Here is a 14,060-nt window from a genome sequence, read left to right as displayed (position 1 = left end):
TTAAATGATTGTTCAAAAAACTGAATATAAAGGAAGTCATTGGAGCATAGTTGAAGATTTTTTTTTTGTACTAGCTAAGTTTTCTGTAGTAGCTATTACTCAAAGCTAGGCAGTCATGTAATGACAGATCTGACTAGGACAGCAAAAGCTGCTGTTGATACCAGTTGTCTAAATTCCTTCTGGCCTTGTCCCCAAACCTAGAATGTCTGATCTGCTAATAAAGCAGTTGCAGAGCTGAGCATCCTCATCAAGTGTTAACTTGTAACATGTGCTTCATGAAAGGACAAGACATCTTGCATCGTTAGGTATCAGTGCTAGAGAAGTAGGGTGAATATCTTGATTGTCTAATATCTAATTGACAATATCTAATCGTCCAGTTCTCCATGCACAGAATCCCTATATTTAATCTCTTTGATTAGCTACTTTAATAAGACAGGTGACAGTGGTGTTATATATTGTAGGAAAAAAGCTTATTTGGAACACTTGAAAAGTGTTACTTCTAAAACTGGAGTGAAAACTTGACTCCACATAAGTCATGGTAATTCAGTCTTGGGGCATGTTGCTTGATATGATTTTGGTAGAGTCAAACTTGTAATCTCCTTATTCTGAGAGTCTGATTATTTTGTGTAAATAGCTTATACAGTATAACTGTTTTGGGGAGTAATTCTTTCAAGGTATTTTTGTTATTTAAGATACAGAAGTCTGTTTTCAGTGGGTTTTAGTCACCTTGGTAGAGGAACACAGTAATTTAAAATTGAATTACTTTTGATTACAGTAATTTCACGACTATAAGGCGCACCCTTATGACTAAAATTTTCCGCTAAACCCGGAAGTGCGCCTTATAGTCCAATGCGCCTTATCTGATCTACAAATTTGCGACATTTGCCACCCCGGAAGTGCGAGCCCGCCGGCATCGGGGCCTCCCCCACGCAGGGCAGACCCGCCGGCATCGGGGCGTCCCCGCCGGCATCGGGGCCTCCCCCGCGCGGGGCGGGCCCGCCGGCATCGGGGCCTCCCCCGCGCGGGGCGTCCCCGCCGGCATCGGGGCGTCCCCGCCGGCATCGGGGCCTCCCCCGCGCGGGGCGTGCCCGCCGGCATCGGGGCGTCCCCGCTGGCATCGGGGCCTCCCCCGCGCAGGGCAGACCTGCCGGCATCGGGGCCTCCCCCGCGCGGGGCAGACCCGCCGGCATCGGGGCCTCCCCCGCGTGGGGCGGGTCCGCCGGCATCGGGGCCTCCCCCACGCGGGGCCGGCCTGCCGACATCGGGACGGCCCCCGTGCAGGGGGGGTGAAAGCCGCAGGAATCGGATCGGCTGCCGCGCGGGAAGGGGCGAAAGCCGCCGGAATCACAGCGGCCGCCGCGCGGGGGGGGCAAAAGCCACCGGAATCACAGCGGCTGCCATGCGGGGTGGGGCGAAAGCCGCCGGAATCGGATCGGCTGCCACGCAGGGGGAGCCACAGGAATCGGATCGGCCGCCGCGCGGGAAGGGGCGAAAGCCGCCGGAATCACAGCGGCCGCCGCGCGGGGTGGGGCGAAAGCCGCCGGAATCACAGCGGCTGCCATGCGGAGAGGGGGAAAGCCGCCAGAATCGGAGCGGCTGCCGCGCGGGGAGGGGGCAAGCAGCTGGAATCGGGGCAGCGGCGGCACAGGGCAAGCCGGCTGGCATTGGGTCACCCGGAGCGCCAGGGAACTCCCAGAACAGCGGGGCCCTGGGGATGCTGCACGGAGCGGCGGTGGGCATAGCCCGGCCCTGCCGGGTACAGGCAGGCCCGGGAGCCAATGGCTGCCGGATTGAGGCGGGGCCTCGGCCAGCAAGCGCGCGGGAGGAGCTGGGGGCGGAGCCTCGGTGCAAAAAAAAACCGGTGCGCCTTATAGACTGGTGCGCCTTATGGTCATGAAATTACTGTATTTAGTTGTGTTGCAGCTGTAACAATTGGTTACGTGGGTGGAGTAATATATTTAGCTGTCCCTGTCCTAAATGCAATATGTGCACTAGTTAAAAATTATTACTTACCCTTGTGTTATTTTCTCCCCTTTTTTCTCTTTCTCCTTCTATTTTTGCCTATACTCCTCAGCTATGTTATCGCCATCACATGGTGTTCCCCTGCACATGCTTCTCAAGTTCACTCATGATCTTTCTCCTTTGCATATGCCTCATTGTTATTTGGCTTCCCTGCCTGCTGGGACATGTTGGCAAGCCATCTGGACTTCCTTTATTCCCTGCTTCTCTGAGCATGTCTTGCCTGATGGTGGCTGTCAGCAAAGTTCAGACCTAGCAGTGCCATTGCCATCTGTGATGGATTTTGCTTATCCTTGTATATTGATAGAGATCTGTTTCCTAAGCTCTTCCTCACTGGGTTTCCAGGCTCTCTGCAGCACAGAGTCTAGACACCATTCTGAAGAACAGGAATGTCTTGAACTGACTTTTCATAAGCCAGGAGTGAAGACCAGAGTTTGGGAACAGTTTTATTGTACCTTTTGACTGCAAGGAAGGCATAATTCCCCTACATATTTGGGAAGGTCAGTTTGAGGAGTTTGTGGTGAATTTTATGAAGTCACACTTCAGTAGAAGTATCAGATTTTTGTTTCTGCCCTTGTCAAGTTTGTAATGTACTTCACTTGCAGACATAAACATTGCCTTTGGCAAGAAGGGCCCCTAGTACTTGGCTTTAATACTAGCAGGTACAAGCAATCTGATCCTTTTTTTTATTTCTTAAACTGAGAAATTTCTCTAAGTAGGCATGTTTGCCTTTTCACAATCCTACTACTGTTTAGGCTGTGCTGTTCATAGGGGGCCTTTTTTGTAGGTGGGAATACTGTGGGTGTCAGCTTAAAACACTCCAGTGTACTCTCTCTGTGTTCTCCTGAGCAGCAGAGTCTGGAGGAGTGCATGACTGTTCTTTGTGACATGCTAATTTGCAGATTTCCCCCAGTGTAATTGTAGGAAGATGCTGACTTTGGTTGTATTCAGTGCTGTCTTGCCATAGCAAAAGTGAAAAATCAAAATTTGTCTTAGCAAGTTTGTTTTCCTTCAAGGAATGAATGCTGCTCTGCTCACCCCCTCCTTATTATGTTTATATTTTATAGTGGCCAGGAATTTTCTTAGAAAAATTGGGATTCAGAAATACCAACGCAAACTGGTGAACTAAATATTTTAAAAAACTTACTCCCTTATTGATTTTAATAATAATGTCGCTTCAATGGTAGAAGTTGTTACTTTTAAGATACTATCAGTGTCTTAAGTAAACAATAAGTAATAGTCTCTGGAATCCACGTTGATGTTAGAGGAAACTACTAAACAATCAGCTTGTTGAAGGTATTGAAGAGGTCAAGATTCATAGTCAGAAGCCAATTCAGTCTTTTTTATTGACCTTGTAAGAAGATATAATTTTTTTACAGTGAGGATGGTGAAGCATTGGCACAGGTTGCCCAAAGAAGTTGTGGGTGCCCCATCCCTGGAAATGTTCAAGGCCAAATTGGATGGGGCTCTGAGCACCCTGGTTAGATGGAAGGGGTAAGTGTCTCTGCCCATGGTAGGGGATTGGACTAGATGGCCTTTAAAGGTCCCTTCCAACTATTATGTGATTCTGCATTTCTATTCTATTATCTAAAACTTTTAAGAAAATAATGTAACTTCTAATGTATGATCCAAAAAGGTTGTATTTTGTATATCTGTGATATACACGTTTGATATCTGATTGGCATGAAACTGCCAAAAATCACTTGGGAGGGTGGAATTTGATGCATTTGCTTTTTTGAAGCAAAAGATCTTTTCAGATAAGAGGAAGGAGCTGAAAAAGCACACTTCAAATATAGGTGTGTGTTGCTTCTTCAGACAGTGACAAATACATGGTAACTTTAGTCTTAGTGGACATATTGTATTTGCAACCTGTTTGCTTCCTTTTTGTCTATTTTTATCTATTATTTTTGAAGGTAGGAAATGCTGAGGTAGGAAATGCTGCATAAAGCAGGTGTTTCTGAGTACATATGTGTAGGTTCAGTTCCTCTGTATACATCTAACTACTCCTATTGAAAATAAAAGAAAATCCCAAAGCCCTTATTCTTTCCACTTGTATGTCAACAAATGTTTCCTAGTCATGTGTGTACTTGTGTGTACTTTCCATGATAGTTGGTCTCCCATCCTCTGCAGTTACATTACTTTCTAAGTAGTTGTCCAGGCTTTCAGGTAAATTTAGTTGGTGCTGCAAGTGTTAGTGCTAGTGTGCTACAGTGTTTTTGTCTTGTCTTCTTTCAGTTTCCTTTGAGCAATAGCTGCCATTTGAAACAGTAGTCCTGCTGGATCCTGTTTGTGGACACTGCTGTGTCTTTGGTAGTTGAAAGATTGTAATTTTATTTATAATACTGTGTCATATAGGAGCTCTCTTCTTATGGGGCTGTAGCTTGTTATGCTAAAATCAGAAAGATGATCATTGTTCTGGAGAAGTAACTTGCAGGGCAAAAGAGAGAACAGATGGTTAGAGGTAATGTCAGACAGTACAGAAAGTAAAGTGATATAGCTACAAATAGTTTCAATATGCCAAAAGAACCTGCTCATTACCTTACTGTGTAAGTGGATAGTAGAGAAGAGTTTGAAGGAGACAATTAGAAAGAACACAATGAATGGGCATGTGTGCTCTAGGGGACCTTTCAAACATGATGAATACTTTGGGTATGTTTCTAACCCTATTGTGCCAAGGAGGTGCTGGGCACCAGGGTACATGGCTCTTGGGCTCACCAAACCAATGTTCTTATAATGTAAAATTTGCACAGAATATATATATGCTGGCCTTTTCTTTAAAGCAAAAACTAGTGGGACTTTACTTTCATTGTACAGATGAATATTGTCTGAATGCATGAAGGCAGTAGACTGTGAGCTTTAAGCTCCCTCTGGTGGCTTTACAGTACAGTTCAAGTCTTAATTGTTGGACTTGTCTGCTCTGGACAGTTTTGAGAGTCAAAGATTGTAATGTATTGTAGGAAGATGCTAACTTTGGTTGTATTCAGTGCTGTCTTGCCATAGCAAAAGTGAAAAATCAAAATTTGTCGTAGCAAGTTTTTTTGCCTGCAAGGAATGAACGCTGCTCACCCCATCCTTAATTATGTTTATATTTCATCATGGCCAGAATTTTTCTTAGCAAAATTATGAAGTTATTGTTATTGTCATTTTAAAAATTAATACAGGAATATGATATGCCATATGCCTTTCCAAGGTGTCAAAGATCTTCTGTAACTGGATTTCAGAGAAGTAGAAGAGCTAAAATAATATAAAGCAAGAGTTCTACCTTCTAGTTATTATAATGATAAAGGAGGTATTTCCCATAGAACTTCTCTGATTTTTCTAGTGGTGCCATAGTTTGCAGCTGATATTCCTGAAGTATTCCTTAAGTATTATGGAACAGTGAAAATAGATAGGATCTCTGTATGGAGAACTTAAATATAATGTGTTAATACAAAATTAATTTTGCATCAGTTAGCCCTGGTTTGGTCTTCTGGCTCTAAAGATGTGAACATAAATGACACTGGGCTTGCAAGAAGTTATGCTTTGTCACACCCAAAGGATTCGTTCTAACAAGGCTATAATTAGTGAGGCTTCATGAGCCTACAGAGCTGCAGAACTGTGAGCTGCAAGGTCAGTAGTGTTGAAAAGGAAATGTCACTCCACTCTTTTTCTCCCCATCATTACACTAGCTCTGGCACTTGTCTGGCTTTTTAATGCTTATTAGAGTAACAAATGTTCATTCATGTTGCCCCTGAATTTCCTGTATATCTTCTTTTGTGGACTAGTTGATAGAAAGTATCATCCAAAGAGGTAACAACACCATGCAGGTGGGACCAAGAAAGGCGTAGGACCTCTGCTTTTGATACAGGAAGTTATTTTAATAAGTCACTTGTCTCAATAAATTAGATTCTTAGTTCTTGTGAAATACCACAAGGCAGAGCTGTGAGTTCCTTGAGACTTGTAACTAATCCCAGGCATTGCACAGCAGCAGAAGCTGTAGATTAAATGTACTTAAATGATAACTGGTGCTGAAAAAAAAGCAGTCTCACCACTCACTATGTCTCATACTGTGCTAGTTTAGGTTTTTGTGTTTGGTTATGGTGAACCAGACTGATCCAGATGAAAAAATCTGGCATGATTTGTGGTAGTCACTTCCCCAGTCTGGTTCTCTGTGCATTTGCACAAATGCTTGCCCATACAATGAGGGAAAAAATGTGGGAACTGCCTTTTTTTCAGTTGGTTTTATTTGCCACAGCTCTGGCTGAAGTGTGTATCAAGCTGTTGCTGTGTAGGTCATTCCTGCCTGTTTGATAATCTGCTTCAAATATTCTTCAGTCATTCTGTACAGCTGGTTCTATTGCAGTTAACGTAGCTGGAGCCCACACAGAGGAGGATGGTCCTTCACACTGCAGAAAACACAAACAGCTGTTCCCATTAGGAACAGCTCCTGCTGCATGCAGGACAGTTGAGGTTATATCACAGAAATGTCTGTTAAATCAGATTGCTTGTGGTTTATTTTTTAGAAAATATTTCACTTATGTTAAAAGCATTGGTCTTGATGCTTTTATTCCCAAAGCAGTGGCAGAAAGATAGGTGGCACACGTGTTCTTCTCAAACTGCTAGGGATAGGGCTGGAATGTGGAGTTTGGAAGTTCAGCTGAAGTTCAATAACCTATGCTGTCACCTTGATCCTGCTCTGCAGTTTGGATGGTGTCTTCCTACATGTGTGCATGTTCTTTCTCAAAGGTTAGCATCAGTTTTGCTTACCTTGTTTGTGGTATCAATCAAGAGTATCTTGTGCTGTGTGCATGTTCAGATAAATCCCAAACAGCAGAAGTCAGAATACCAGTGGCAGAAGTGGAGAGCAGTGTGGTGCTGTGAGCTGCTAATACTTTCTGCATTGCTGGTTTACCTTTGAGGGCAGTGGGGGGTGTTGGGGTTGCTCAGTGAGGGGAGGCTGCAGTGAAGCAGCTTCTCTGTGTTTTGTAGGCACCTCACAGGGGGTCCAGGTTATTGCATGGTTTCATGCTCTACCTCTAGCTGATTTTTGGGCAGAAACCACCCTGGAGCTGGCTTTCAACAGGAGAGCAGCAGATGTTACCTGAGCAGCCAAGGTGCCCAGGATGTAATGGGGTGGGTGTATATAGGGGTGGGTGTAAGCTGAGGAACCACCACAACCATTCCCAAATGGGCTTTACTTGTCTCTTCAAATGCACCGGATCCTCAGGATGTCAACTTTAACATTAAACACTAGAGGGTAGTATGTTCCTGGTAATACTTTATTTTAGAAATAATCTGTAATAATTTTCAAATCCCCGGAATTTATTATACAACTAAATATTTTAAAACAAATGTAGAACTAAAGAGAGAATAGTGCTTTGCTTCCAGGACTATGAGTGTGCTTAGCAGCATTTAGTGATGTGCAGTGGTATTTTTGGTCTGAGTAGAAATAGGATTGGTTTGAATTTAGATCTGACTTCTAACTTTCTTCAGAAACATCATTAGGAAACTATACTTCAGTTATTGACTCTGCCGGATATCTTGATATTCACACATATGTGCATGCAATGTAAATACAGAGTGGTATATAAGAGGGGGCAATGCCTGAGAGCAAGCCGTTTTGCCAAGAGATACTTGGTTTTGGTGTTTAGCAAGGCAAACATTTATAAGTTTATGGCATTACCCTTAGTATATTTTTGATCAGTGCTTGAACAATTTTCTTTTTTTCTTCAGGCACCACCTTCCATGGTCAACAATGAACAACGCCAACATGCTGAGCACATATTCTTATCATTTAGAAAATCAAAATCACCATTTGCTGTTTGCAAACATATTTTGGGTAAGTTTCAAGAAATGAAATTAGGCGTGTACATTCTTTTAGGACTGGAACTGTGCTGTTCTTTTGCAGCTGGGACTATGAATATCAGTTTTGATTGTAGTGAGGGGTAATTTTTGATGGACGGTGAAGCTTATTACAGCCCTTTTTTTGTTTAATTTCTCTCAGTTTCAAAACTGGAAGGTGTAACTTCATGTAACTAAGTTCCTAAACTGATTTAATAGGTTTCCTCTGCACATAATCTGTGCAGCTTGTGCAGCTGCCAGTAGTATGGTTGCTTGGCTTTGTGCTTGCTTCCCATTAAATCAGCCAATGATGCAATTTTATGCACTTATACCAGATTTTTCATTGGTGCTTAAATGAGTTTATTTCCAATTGAACAACAGTTGCTGCTTAGTTTCCTCCCCAGCTGGATGAAAAGAGCAAAAAGCTAGAAGAGTTTCTGTCAACCTGGTGGAAGCAAGACAGTATTGATTTGAAATGTTGTATGATTATATCTGAGAGAAAGAGGCAGATACCACCCTTCGTCGGAAATTTCTTTGATTTTGATGTAAATGCTCTAAATGTGGTTGCATAGCAAGTTTTAAAGATGTTTTTACAGGTGCTAGAGAGAGAGAGACTTACTAGAGTTTGGCAGCTAAATCTGAAAATTATAGGAGCAGTAAAGATGTAAAATTGCTGCTCAGCGCTGTGGTATTGACCAGATGTGAGTGCTGGGGACAGGTGAAGAGGAATTTCAGTGAAAATTGACTCAGACCTGACAGGGGAAACCTCAAAGTTTGCGCAAAAGAATGCATGCCAAAACCACAAAAAGGCAACTTTTCTTTTAAAGAATTCGACAGAATGAGCAGAGAAATATTGGAATTATGTTGAAAATATTTTCATACGTAATTCACTCTGCAGTATTTTTTAACAGTTATTTCTAAATTTACTGGATTAGAGACTTACAATTCATGAATATTATGATGTCAGTATTGCAGACCTACTTTGCTGTTATGCTATGATATATAGACCAGGATATGCTTCCTTTCCGACATCCACTCTGCAACCAAAATTTTTCTCTACAAATTAGGTTTTTTTTGATTTAGTATATTTTAGTAGTACTCCATCTTGTTTGGAAGACTTGCAATCACACTTTTTGCTTGATGGGTCAGCAAAATTCATGCTTCTTGTCTTCACATTGATTTTTAGAGAAAATTAAGTGTGAGAAAATATCCTTATGTAACTTTGTTTGCAGAGCATTTGGATCAAAGGATACATTCATCATCAATCAGAAATAAATAATGAAATTTCATGAAATCTCAAATGTGGCTGGTTGGAAGGAATATGATGCTGATTTTAATCCCTTAATAAAGGGATTTAACACCCTTTAGACATCTAGAAATATTGCATTCTTAAACTTCATATGCTACCACCACTGAGAAGCCAGTATGTTTCCACCTGGGGCGTATTTTTCATGAAAATGTAGGCAGTTTTGATGCTGACACCTGGAACTTAGAGACTTTTTCAAAACTTTGTGCTTCCTCAGTATCTGTACCGTCTGGACAGAAAGAACAGGTAGTTAAGATTTGGGAGTTAAGGAAGAAGAGGTGGGGATTGTGAAATCAGGAACCAGGGAAATGGAGCAAACTGTTCATGATGAAGAATAAAAGAGTTGAAATGTACTGAAGGGATATGTGCAGGAAGGATGGGCTGGAACCAGAGGACCAAGCAGATGGCTTTAAAAAGAAACAAGAAGAAAATGGTCAAGACAGGAACTGGAATGGAGGTAGAGAGGGATAACAAGGATGATGTCATTTGTGGAAAGAAGAGTGTGTGAATGATGCAGGGAGAATAATGGAGGAGGTGAGCATATGGAAAAGGGAAACAGCCGTAGAAACCTGGAGTTGAACCCAGGAAGCACGAGGCTCTGCGTTCTGCTGTAAGCTTATAGCTGTCCAGTGCACTGGCAAAACTTGTCCTTCCTTTCTTTAGTGAGTTCCTATGGTGCTCAGGCTTACACTGGGGGCTGCAGGTCTGTGCTGTCAGCGATCACAGCGGCTGTGGGACTTGGCACAAAGGGGAAACTCCATTCTTTTTAAATTACATTCTCTTTTTGTGTGTGTATGAGCTTTGTACAGTTAGAAAAACTGAAGACCCAAGGTAACAAGTGCCAGAATTAAAATTCCCATGCAGGAATAATTTTATTTGTTTTTATATCTGTTAGACAAACACATTAATCTTTCACTTAAGTGGTTACTTAGTTTTACAAATTAAGCTAAGTAGATTTAAATGTGGTTTATTTTGATTTAGGCATATTTACCTGCGTGTGTTTAGATTTGGAGCCTGATTAAATTACTTAAAAATATTTTAGCGTATTAGCTGCTGTCTGCTGATATAGAGCTATATATAAAGGATATTTATATTATAAACTTATGTGTATGTAATTGGGGGAAGAAAGTTTGTTTTGTAGTAATTTAAAGCCCTTCAGCTCATGATTGAGGTTTTTTCAAGTAAACACAGTTTTCTAGTCCTGGCAGGTCAACCACTAACAGCTCCAACTCTGCTTTTTGTTTGGGAATTTTATTTCATCATTTCATATTTCATGTTTTTGCCACCCTGTGGCTGCACCCTTTCTGAAAATTCTTTCTACAGAGCTCAGAATGTTTTGAAACTGGCTTCTGAGATATTACCCGTTATTTCCAAGTTAAAATTTTTAAAAGCAGAGGAACAACAACAAAAATGTCTCTGCAACTTTCTAGCATCATAGAAATTATATTCATATTCTGGCATTTCTTTTTAAATTGTACTTTGTAGTCACCCAAACTGCTGCTTTTCTCCATGATGTACTTTTGTACTTTTCTTAGTGCATCTGTATACATAGTAATTCCAATTCCTACACTGTCAGAAGTTACATTTTGATTAACTCAAATCTGGAAACTTGAACATGATGTAGAACACTTTAAATACACCACAGTATAAAAATTTTGCTTGGATAATTAAGCACAAATGCTACCTTTAAGTGTAAGTGGATTTGCTTTTTTTTATTAACCATGAAATACATTTACTTTTATGCACTATTGATTTCAAAGGCAAGCACAGAAATATCCAGCTTTGACATGCCTGTAAGATTAATTGCTTTCATTAATTAATGTTTTGAAACTAAATCTGTCATCTTTATTATTTTATTCCCCCGTTGTGTTAGCATTCTTATTCCTGTTCTTTGAACAACCTCCTAAAGCGGACAACTTTTCTCCTAGGTCATTGACTTGAATAATACTGGACAATTTGATAATTGGGTTATTGATTATTTCTCTCCCTTTGAGTTGCAAATTCCTTCTCTGTTTTCATAGCAACAGTATTCTATTTAATAATAAATGATAGTAAATTCCATTAATTTTTTTTGTTGGAAACACATTCAAGCTGAACACGTATCTTCTAATACTCAAGTTGCCTTTGTTTTTTCTCACAGAAACTAGTAAAGTGGACTATGTCCTTTTTCAAGCTGCTACGGCGATAATGGAAGCAGTTGTAAGAGAATGGATTCTCTTGGAAAAAGCTAGTATTGAGTCACTGCGAACATTCCTTCTAACCTATGTCTTACAAAGGCCTAAGTAAGTAGACACAACACATCTCTGAACACGTAGGATTCTCCATAATGTCTGAGTTATCATTTTTATTTCCCTGGGTAGCAGTGCAACATCATTTTAAGAACAATTTGTCTTCTACTCTTGGCAGATAACTTCTGTCAGCTTTCCCTTATAAATTTACACAAAATCTTTGAAAAAGAAATGTGTTTAAAATTTTATTGAACATCAATGTCCAGAATTACCTGCAAGTATATTTGTGCAATGTTGTTTACAGCCTTCAAAAGTATGTTCGGGAGCAGATTTTATTAGCAGTAGCGGTGATAGTGAAACGGGGATCATTAGACAAATCAATCGACTGCAAAAGCATTTTTCATGAAGTCAGCCAGCTGATCAGCAGCGGTAACCCCACTGTGGTAAGTACTTAGAGTTTTTTCTTCAAAAGTTAAGCAGTCTGTAGCAGCAGCTTACATTATATACTTAGTGGCTAAAAAATATTTTATACTTTGCTTATCTAATTGCATCATTACCAACTTAATGACTAATCATTTACTAAATTGGAGATTTTTTTTAATGCTTTGCGACTAGGGGTAAAATTTGTATCTCTTTGGTATACAAGGAGACCATATTTTTAGGGAATGGATTTCTGAATGGCTACTTTAAGTGCAATACTTGTGGGTTGGTGGCTTGTTTTGGAAGATATTTGCTTTTTTTTTAAAAATTATTATTTGCTTTCTTTTTTTCTCTGGTTTTCTTTAATCTAGTAGTAAGAAGTAAAACAGATTTTCCGTTAGCTGGGAGGTTCTTTGCACACTTGGTTCCCCTTCCATCTGTGCAGTGCTGCACTCTGCTGCGGCTCAGCTGTCGAAATAGACTGTGAGCAGGAGGCACAGACCTCTGCTGTTCTTTGGGAGACAAGTAGGTGGAGAGAAAGGGGTATGAGGAAGTAAAACATGGAATGGAAATACAAAACTTATTCTTGATTTAATGTCATACTACTAGGGGTGAGTGTTACCTTCCATACTGAGCTCAAAGTGGAAACAAGGTGTCCAATATCTATCTATGCATTTAGTGAGATTCCGTTTGCTATGCCAGGGGATAAGTTTAGAATAGGTCATAATAGAGGCATGTAACTAGAGCTTAAAGAGAGGTGATTTTTTCTCCTACCAAATGAAAATCAAAGAGTATATAGATTCCATGCTGAAACTTTAACTGAAACTTTTCTCAGAAAAAGACCTTGAGAGAATTGGCTCATGACACTGCTGAGCATTTAGAGCAGTTGTACTAGATAGATGGGAGTGGCAAATGTTTAACTCTGAAAATTCAATCAAAGTGTACTAGAAGTAATCCAGCTCCTGTCATGGTCCTAAAAATAGTGTGTCACCTCTGAGCAACAAGTAATATCGCTCCAGGGCATGGAAATTTCATTTAGTCTTGTAAAACTTAATTATACAGTTATTTACCTTAAGGAAACCATTTTAGCCCTTTGATTCTGCGTAATTCGGATAGAAATGGATATTTGCTAAGAAGAACTGAGTTAATGCTTTTTTTCCCAGGAAACATAGTCTGGTTATTAAAATGGAGTTACAGCTGAGGTTTTTGAGTTTTATGCACAACACTGTGTATGCTCATGTAATTTGTAGGATCTTTACATAAGGATATGAAAGTGGTGTAAATAGAAACATGGACTTTGAACTAAGTAGAGCAGAGTCCAGCTTGTGCAGTTGTACTCTGTGCATGCACTGTCCAGACACACTGCACTGACCACAGCATACATCAAACTAAGATTGCCTGCTCCAAGCATATCATCCTGGGCATGCTGTGGAGCAGAGCATGTTGCAGGGGAGCTCTGGCTGGGGGAAGGGGAACTCTTCTCCAAGTTCAGCTCACTGCCAAATTGAGCTCAGTTTTTAATTTCCCTTTATTTCATTTTCCCTTTATTTCCTGTTCTTCACAAGTGGAAATTTCTCCATAGTTTTTCCAAAATATCTGCGCTCAAGTTTTAAGAATGGTGTTGAAAATGTCTATTCTGGTGTGCTAATAAGACTTACTAGCAAAAAAAGACATGTGGTGCTGCTGTACAGCACAGTATTTGGTTGTAAGTTTTTGGCAAACTGGTTATAAACACGTGCTCCCATGTATATATAATGGTTTATATTACAAGCCAGTTCTCATTCATGAAAATGTTCTTGTAATCTTCAGATGCTTAGCTGCAAGAGAGGCTCTGTTACCAGTACTCAGGACTGCAATAATAAGCAGTAATAAAATGGGGGTTTGGGATGGTACCTGCCAAAACTGCTTTCTGAAAGGAGTCAGAGCATGCCTCTTGTATAAATATTTGAAAGGTTGTGTGAAATAATTCATACAATTAATTATTTATTATTTTAGTTATATTTTCAAATACGACTGGGTGGTTTTGTTTCTTTGCTAGTGGCATTCAGCCATGCCGTGAGGCATGTGTGGCACCCCGGTGGTGCAGTTGCCTTGCTGCGGTGAGTCTCAGCTGAGGGTGCTTCAGGATATGGTGGGAAGCCCACATCCTGAAGGGAGTGGTGCTTTCAAGATCCAAGACGTGCTGTCAGGACAGAGCCAAGCACTGTCACAGGTGTTTCTGGAGGTTCATTTATATTAGTTGCTTGTAAATACAGGCCTCCATTCAA

At 40.8% G+C, this 14,060-nt stretch overlaps 1 protein-coding gene across 1 annotated transcript in view; it reads left to right on the top strand.

Moving 5' to 3' along the window:
* The window catches only part of XPO4 (exportin 4), an 82,184-nt gene that overhangs the window by 14,197 nt on the left and 53,927 nt on the right, over positions 1-14,060 (top strand). The window contains exons 2-4 of the mRNA XM_033051949.2: positions 7,732-7,837; positions 11,286-11,427; positions 11,678-11,816. Of these exons, the coding sequence (XP_032907840.1) occupies positions 7,732-7,837; positions 11,286-11,427; positions 11,678-11,816 (387 nt within the window). The remainder of the gene's footprint in view (positions 1-7,731; positions 7,838-11,285; positions 11,428-11,677; positions 11,817-14,060) is intronic.

Source organism: Catharus ustulatus, chromosome 2, assembly GCF_009819885.2.
Source record: "Catharus ustulatus isolate bCatUst1 chromosome 2, bCatUst1.pri.v2, whole genome shotgun sequence".
NCBI classification, from domain to species: Eukaryota; Metazoa; Chordata; class Aves; order Passeriformes; family Turdidae; genus Catharus; species Catharus ustulatus.
Note: the sequence above shows the minus strand (reverse complement) of the source record. Positions and strands in the feature narration are given on the sequence as shown.